The 8,546-nt window shown below is 37.3% G+C and overlaps 1 protein-coding gene across 4 annotated transcripts in view; it reads right to left on the reverse strand.

Annotated features, from left to right (window-relative positions):
- The window catches only part of LOC150076866 (putative serine/threonine-protein kinase DDB_G0277449), a 128,853-nt gene extending 124,950 nt beyond the window's left edge, over positions 1-3,903 (reverse strand). The window contains exon 1 of one of the 4 annotated variants that reach the window (XM_090386420.1): positions 3,844-3,903. Coding sequence is in view for 1 of the 4 variants with exons in the window: in XM_090386416.1 (XP_090242542.1) it covers positions 3,792-3,822 (31 nt within the window). In the remaining 3 variants the exon portion in view is untranslated. Of the gene's footprint in view, positions 1-3,318; positions 3,414-3,791 lie in introns of those variants that run through there. The other 3 variants (XM_090386418.1, XM_090386416.1, XM_090386417.1) reach the window with 3 other exon arrangements.
- Between the last annotated feature and the right edge of the window lie 4,643 nt (positions 3,904-8,546).

The following is an 8,546-nucleotide window of genomic DNA, read 5'->3' on the forward strand; positions in this document are numbered from 1 at the left end:
TATTTTCATGTGACAGAGAAAATTTCTAGTTTCCTATTATACTTAATTACATTTCCATATATAAATACTGTCCAAATTTATTTTTTAAGGTAAATAATTCTGGTTCAATTTAACCCCAGGGGCTCACATCTGGGAAAACCTCTTCCCTAATTCCTCCTTACACTTACTAGAATTATGCAGCACACAACAGTCATAAGAGAAACACTTGACTTTTCTAGCGAAAAGTCAGCACACAGTTGGAGTTTAACTGTAATGAGATGGCATCATGCATCTGCCTCATCACACCTCTGTAGTCTCTCATCACTGGTGCTGACTGAGAAGCATACATAGCAGTGAATAATTCCACCCCAGTACAGTCCTCAAAAATCAATTTTGTTTCAGTAACTCTTCCAGACAAATGACTGTTGCAAAAAAAAAAAAAAAAAAAAACACCACACAAACTGTTTAAGTAAACAAAATTATCCAAGTTATAACTATAAAAAATATATATTTTTTTAAAACCTATTACTTCTTGTTATTTACAGAAAGTGAAATGGAGCAAACATGGATCCTATTTACATAACAATGACCATCCAACTGATATTCATCATGTTACTTTATATGGCCAATCTTCTTTAGCTGGGCCACTTTTAAACGTTTTGTAAAAATATGAAGAAAAATAAAACTGGAGACAAAACAGTAGCAGATGCAATATAATACACTTAAAAATAAAACATGGTTTTTGTTTATTCAAATTCAAACTGGATGTTCCTTTATTAAAATCCAAACATTAAGTATTTTAAATAATATTTTTAAAAAATGCAATTTTTAAATGCATATCAATTTCAAAAGGACTTTCTTCAATTTTCACATATGTTGAGAATTTGTCTCAACTTCTGGACCCAAAAATTTTCGAAATAATGGCACAAAGAGATGAGAAATATGAGGTATTGGCATAAACATGTCACTTTTTAACTCCAGTGGATTGTAGCATGTTGTGCACATGAGAACAGTACAAAATATTCTTGTATGTAAAGGCAGTAATCAGGGTTTCCCCTTATACGCTGCCAAGTCATCTAACGGCAAAGTGCCAAGGCCGGCATTAAAAAAAAAATTCTAATGAAATATTTGTATCTTTATGTGTGTTTTGTTGTATGTTCTAAGCTACACTTGGCAATGGGATGATAACTGGATGGGGGGGGGGGGGACTTGTCTAGGAACTGGCTGGATATGAGCAAATTTCCAAGCAGAAGGAAAAACACCTTTGGAATGAGAAAATTAAAAAAGGCAGCAAAGAACAGGTGTAAGTTCAGGGGCACAGGTTTTGAGAACAAGTGGAGAAATACCATCAGGACCTGGAGCTTTCTGAGGATCAAGTTTCGTCAAACTCCTTCTTACATCCTTTTGATGGAAGACAACAGGAGGCATTTAATGGAGCATGTTGGGAGGTGTTTTACCAAGATTTTGTTGGAACTTGTTTCAACACAAGTTGGAAGAAAAATGGGATGCTAGCAGATCAGCTTTATCCTTGGCCTAAGTGACAATAGAACCATCTGGTTTTGACAGAGGTGGGAGCAGAGATGGGAAAAGGTTGCAACTGATGGCTTGGGCAAGGGACCAGAACGCTCAGCTACCATTAGGGCAAGAAGCAACTCTAGTTTGGACTGATTAATAACTGCTTTACAATTGTTGCGAGCTTTGATGTAGGCAGAAAATGAAACTGAAGAATTGGAAACAAGCCAATTACAATATGCAACATTCTTCTCTTGATTAGCACATTTATTGGAAAACCAAGGTTTAGATAAAGGATTCCATTCCAACAAGAATAATTTCACTGACACAATCTGAGCAAATGTTGACATTAGCAGTTTTGAAACAGTAATCCGACCAAGAGAAAGAAGAAAATAAATCTTGCAGGTCATCCCATTTTGCATCCTTGTAATGCAAAATAACATGAGGTTGGGAATAGCCATGAGATAAAGGCTCCAATGGAGAAGAGACAATCAAGTTTTGATCTGAGGTGCCTAAAAAACCACTCACTTCCACTGTGTACTTAGAAGGGCTGTTTGTGAGAAAAAGGTCAAGCATGTTGGCTGTATGGCTGGGATTGTCCGGTATTCTGGTAGGTAAATGAACAATCTGTGCAAGGTCATTAGTAATTGCAAAAGCCTCAGCATCTCGACCAGATAGGTCGGTGTGACTAGAAAACGGAAGCCATCTGGAGTTGTGAACATTAAAATCACCAAGGAAAATTACCTAACTGTTAGGAAAGTTGGACTGGAGAAAGTCAAGTTGCAAAGAGAGGAAGTCAAAGAGCTCCAAGTGATTAGTGGAGTTGGGAGAACGGTAGAGACAACAGATGAATTTAAAAGAATGAGGTAGAGATATTTTAAGCCAGAGAAGATTGAAAAGAGGAGATTCCAAATTACCAAGTGTCCGATAGGGAATATCAGAACGGACATATGCAGAAGTACCACCTTTGAGGCAAAAAGAATCATACAGTGAATAATGTGGGCAACTGAGATGAGCAGTAGTTGAATCAACCGATAAATGATGCACCAAGTCCACACTGGATGGGGTGTGGCAAATAGTACACCCATAGCTGGTCATTAAAGGTTAAGATGAATATTTTGGGGGAATGGTACTTCCCCTGTATGCCATTGTATAAAAGTTGGAAACTGATATTGTTAAGGAAGTGAAGTACTAAATATAATGCCAATTGAGATCCCAAAATCAAACATTTGCCAATTTAAGTTTTAATACCACTGGGGGGGGGGGGGGGGGGGGGGGGCTGGAGAATTCATTCCATCACTAAAGATAAAATGGCTTTTTGGACTTAAATATCTTGGTGTTATACTCAAAAACATTTCCTTACTATTACAACACTCAACTAAAACCATGAAAAGAGGTAACAAAGGTCAACATATAATGGAAATATTCCCAAAATTTATATTGTCAATATACTATATTGTTAACAAACTTATTACGGTGAACTTTACCAAGTAATTAAAACTGTAATGGTCTACTTTTTTTTTTTGTATTAATTTCGAAGTTTAATAACGTCTAAATTATTATTCTTTTCTTAATTATTTTTCACTAAATTCCGGTGATTTCTTTAAAATATCGTTTCTCGGGTTTAATCCATTTTTATTATACAAGCTGCCTACTGATAACATGCTGAATGTGTTCCAGCCTTCATTGAAAAAAAAAAATAAACAATAACTACCTGTGATTTTCTAAATGAACACTGGGTGCTGTTCATTATTAGTTATTGTTTTTTTTTTTTTTTTTTTTTTAATTTGTCTGACCCTAGAATTGAAGCAAAAAATATTTACATACTTCACTGCGCTGCTCTATCATAAAGCACAGTATCACCCACGTGCCATTAAATAACTAAGAATGATTAAAATTATCGATCAGCCGGTTAAAATACGAAACGATGTTCAAATATATGTAAGAAAATGGCTGTGAAATAACGACATAACAAAAGACTTCCTGCTGAAACAACCTTTCAGTTTTCTTTCTAGGGTCGCTTTTGAAGTAGTCTGTTAAAAAAAAAAAAAAAAAAATGGGTTGTTTAGTCTAGTAAACCCAGAAATGCATAACAAAAAAATCATTTAGCATAAGTATTAATGTTACACTTATTATCAAAACTATTGTTCGAATAACCAACTATGTGCAGTTAGCATACACAAGATTTTATTTTACGCGCGCATCCATCAAAAGAACATTGAACTTTCTTTAGAATAATTAAAATTGTAAGCTTAAATTTAATATGAATGTTTACGAGCTTCAAAAATTAAATGCATTACCACGTGAAATTACAACAGTTTCACAGGTCATCAATCTTTAAATACCACATACTTCTTCAATCCGAAACTACATATATAACTACAGTAACTGGAAAACAGCGATCTTTATACTCTGAGCACGCTACCTTAGGTTATAAAAGGGATTTTCCGAAACACGTGTGTAGGGAGGTTAATGTGGGGGGGAGGGGAATTCATTGTCCGTCACAAACGAAAACTAGAAAGAAAAGAATACATCTTCAACCAAACATTTAAAAAATATAACAATAGTATTTTCTAAAATTAAGAAGTAAACTACGTATTTATAACTAGTTTTTACCTGGTGTCACAATGATTATAATCACGTCAGTCCCCACCGAGTCTGAGTTCTACGCCAGGAATTTTTATAGGCATTTTTTACAACGTAGCCGAGTAAGTCAGTCTCAGGTAAAATTCAACTTTTTTATTTTAACTCCGTGAAATTGAGGTTATTTGCCAAACAAACATGAACCGAATACAGAACACATGCAATTACAAGCTATATATTGATATACCGATACCTCATAACCTTAGTTGCTTTGGCACATACCCCAACCAAGGGATAAAATTTATTGTTGTTAACTAGCCCAATTGCAGGGATATCTTTAGGGATATATGAACTCGAGGGTTAGAGTAAACTTTCGTGGTTCACAACATCCCAAGCGAAAGAGAAGAATACAGGACCAACAATGGTTTCAAAGCACCCAAAACTTATATCACCATGCGCACTCCAAAAATATTTTGGATTTATGAATAGATTGCTGGTCCCACAGGAACTAATAGTTGTTCTTGTGGGACCAGCAATGTGGGTGTTGGCGACTCTGTTGTCAGGGAAAAGGGGAACATGCTTTGTAGAAAGGATAGGTGGAACGGGACCAGGGTAAAGGCTGATGACATTTTAGAGCGGATATCATCTTTTAAGGGCACAAAAGGTGATATTGTTGTACATGTTGGCACTAATGATATTAAGAGTAGGAGACCAGCAGAATTACTTAACAAGTACAGGTCACTGTTGAAAAAAAGGCGTGAAGTAGTGTTGAATTTGAAAGTGTCTGCAATTCTGCCCAGACACGATAGAAGGGAGTATATGAGAGCCTTGTACATCAATTCGCCCCTGGAAAGATTGTGCAAGGATCAAGGGGTAGAATTTTTTTCAGCCTGGTCTGTACTTGTTAACAGGAGAGACTGCTTCTACAGGGATGGGATACACTTAAATAGAAAGAGTGCAAGAATATTTGCGGATGCTATCGAGGCAGTGTTAGGTGGGTCGGAAAACTGCTAGCTTGGGGGGATACAAGGACTAATAGATTAACAGTAGCCACTGGCAGAGGTGAAAGTGGTCTTTGCACTGCTTCTATTGGAATGAGAAGCAGCCTGGAAAACAAGATGCAGGATATTTCAGAGACTGCTGGGAGTCATTGCGGTACAAGTAAACACATGGGTTGTGTTAGGGTAGCTAAGAATAGGAACAGGTGCATGTATACTTGGAAGATAGGGAAGTCTGGAAAATAAATTTGATAAATTGGAGGTATTGCTCAAAACATCAAAGGCAGATATTGTTAGGATATCAGAGACGTGGTGTCACACAGATATAAGGAATGCAGAACTGGAATTTGGGGAGTACAATGTCTACAGAAAGGATAGGAAAGGAGGAGGGGTTATGCTTTTAGTTAAGAAACACATAAAATCCAAGGAAGTGAAGCCAGTCGACATCGCTGGATAGTGCAGTGTCAAGTCAGTTTGGTGTGACATAAGCATTGGGAGATCAAAATTGAGAGTAGGAGTGTGCTATAGGCCTGATGAGTATAATAAGAAACTGTACAGGGAAATAGAGTGGGCCAGTAAATCTGCATCTTACTAAATCTAGTCTTATAATGGGGGATTTTAATTTCACAGATACTGACTGGAATTTCTGGGTTGGTCACTCATACACTAGCTAAAAACGCTCAATTTAGTAATAATTCTATAACTACAAATTTTTAAAGAAAAATGCAATTTTCAAGTGGCACCGGTGCATTAAAGGTCGAGAATCTATGGCCACAGCTACCCATCTCAAAGTGGATGCATCTATGACTAGTGGCGTAACTCGGGTGGGGCACGTGCCCTGCGCTCCACATTTGGGGGACGCCGTTATTTGGGCGCCATCAACCCTGGTTACGCCAGGGTTGATGGCACCCAAAAGAATACTTCTGCGAGTGAATGCATCGATTACTAGTGGCGTAACTCGGGTGGGGCATGTGCCCTGCGCTCCAAATTTTGGGGACGCCTTTATATGGTTAAAAAAATACAAAAATTCCAAAAAAAGAAGTTGTCAAGGGGCGCTTTTTTTTTAATTTACCTTGAGCGACATCAACCCTGGTTACGTCATTATCGATAACTCAAGTGTATACACTTCGAAGGCAATTATTTCGAAATTAAGCTAGCACCAAAGACCAGAGATGGAAATTAAAGTTAAGGCACATTCATTCCACGAATTAAAGGATCAACATATACGATAAAATTAGTTAATTAATGAAAAAAAAAAAAAAAAACGTTCAATTTTGAACTAATCCTATAACTAAAGTGGCCATATACCGGTTTCATTGGACTGTGCAGATTTCATAATGCTAGTTTAGTGTCCCCAAATGGCTAAGTAAAATTGAATGGCCATACGCAATGCTGAGTAATACCAGATAGTATTTGTACTTTAAGGACGCTGATTTGGATTTATAAAATCTTTATTACCTATACGTACAGATAATATAGAATTTACGTATACAGTAAAATTTAATTTTTTACTATGAATAATTTGAACTGAAGGAAAACAAACCTTAAAGATGAATTCTGTTGGCTACTTTGTGCCATAGAGTGGCTCTCTTGTATTCATGTTCAACAGCAACTAGTGATCTAGCTAAGTTTCTTAAGAGTAAATGAAGTTAAAAATAAATTAAAAGGGTCTTAAGATATCATCTTTAACAATTCCCAGAAAGCAGTAACAATTGAATGCTGATGTACAGGGGGGGGGGGGGAAGAGTCCTATTTTATTAAACCAAACTTTTTTTTGTAAATCTTATGTCTTATTTTATCAATCGAAATTAATAATATAATATTACACACTGGCCAAAAAAATATTAATCTTTGTAAGACAGCCACAGACCGAATAAATACAAATAAAACTTGGAGAGGAGTGATGACGCATTGCTTCGTTGAGTATAAAACCTGCACAGGCTGTTTAACTTCAGTAATCTAAAGCCAGAATGGGGGAAATGTGTGATCTATTAGATTTAGAAAAAGGTCTTATCGTGGGTGCATGTACCACGATTCAAGAAGCAAAATATGACTAGTTTCTCAAAACCATCTATCACTAAGGTTTTTAATATCTGGAAAGCAAGCGGTTGTGCCACGTCTCAAAGGCGGCAGAAAAACAATACTTCAAGCGCGATTCCGTTGTACTCTAAGGAAAACTGTACGAAAAAAATTGGACTCCAGTGTACAGTAAATAACATCTGAGTTCAACCAAGCACAGAACTGCCCTATTTCAACTAACGTGCGTAAGGAATTGAAGAATTTGGGCTTCGGTAGTCGCCTACGCATTCGGAAGCGAGTTGTTTCAGAGAAAAACAGAAAAATCCGCTTAGAGTAGTGCCAGGGAACGGTGTGATTCGACAGTGGAACATTGGAAGAAAGGCATGTGGTCAGACAAATCATGCTATACTTTTGTTTTGCATTGAAGGTTCGCAAAGAGTGTAGCGAGAACCTCGTGAAGCAAGACACCTTTCTCGCCTTGTTAAGACAACCCAAACATCCGGAGGTGGTATCATGGTACGGACTGGGTCCATTGATTAAAGTGGAAGGTCAAATCTCATCCAGAGAGTACCTGAATTTTGTATCAGGTCTACTGCACCCTGCAATGTTACACGTTAATCTCGAAAGTGATGGTCACTTTATGGATAATAAAGGACCATCACCCAGTCCAGAATCGTGCAAGAATGGCTCAGAGAACGTGGCAGATTTCCGCCATTATCTTCCCTGGCCCCTATGTTCACCTGACCTCAATTTTATTGAGAATGTATGGAATAGGCCAGAGAGGGCTACTCGGCAACGAAGTCCTCTGCGATATATTTTTGCTGGAAGTATGGTTAATTTTTGACCAAAACGCACTAAAACACCTTACAGAATCCATGCCCTGCCGCACGTTTGCTGTTTTTCTAAACGATGCCATTGGAATTGCACTATCATTCAATGGGCGTGGAGCTTAATACCGACAGAGATGATCTAGCTCTTGCTACAGGTACCAAGGGACGAGCACCAGGGGCAGTCACGCTTGAGTGTAAGCGTCCTGGTGGAGATGAGGTTTTTTTTTTTTTTTTTTTTATTAGTAGTAGTTCTCTTTTGGAAATATGATATTGGGTGGAGATGGGTGCTTGCCCAAGTGCCACCATATATACATTAACATATGATGATGATGTTATTCTAAACGAAGGTGGCCCAATTCAATACTGAATAAAGGTTCGTACTTTCTTGGCCAGAGTATGTATTAATAATATATAATAATCCACATAACATGGAATAAGCCATAATTATCGAATGACGCTCCATTCAATATTTGTGGAAAAAATTTTTTTAACGACCATGGCAGTCGGTTTGTATTAACAATCAGGTGATTGCAACGGTACTCCACATATATTAAACTGCTCGACAAAATTACCAGAACACTTGAGGACAAAATTACCAGAAAGCTTGCAACGAAGCGAGACAAAA

The sequence above is a fragment of the Mastigoproctus giganteus genome, chromosome 12 (assembly GCF_048544385.1).
Source record: "Mastigoproctus giganteus isolate SK-2022 chromosome 12, ASM4854438v1, whole genome shotgun sequence".
Classification (NCBI taxonomy): domain Eukaryota; kingdom Metazoa; phylum Arthropoda; class Arachnida; order Uropygi; family Thelyphonidae; genus Mastigoproctus; species Mastigoproctus giganteus.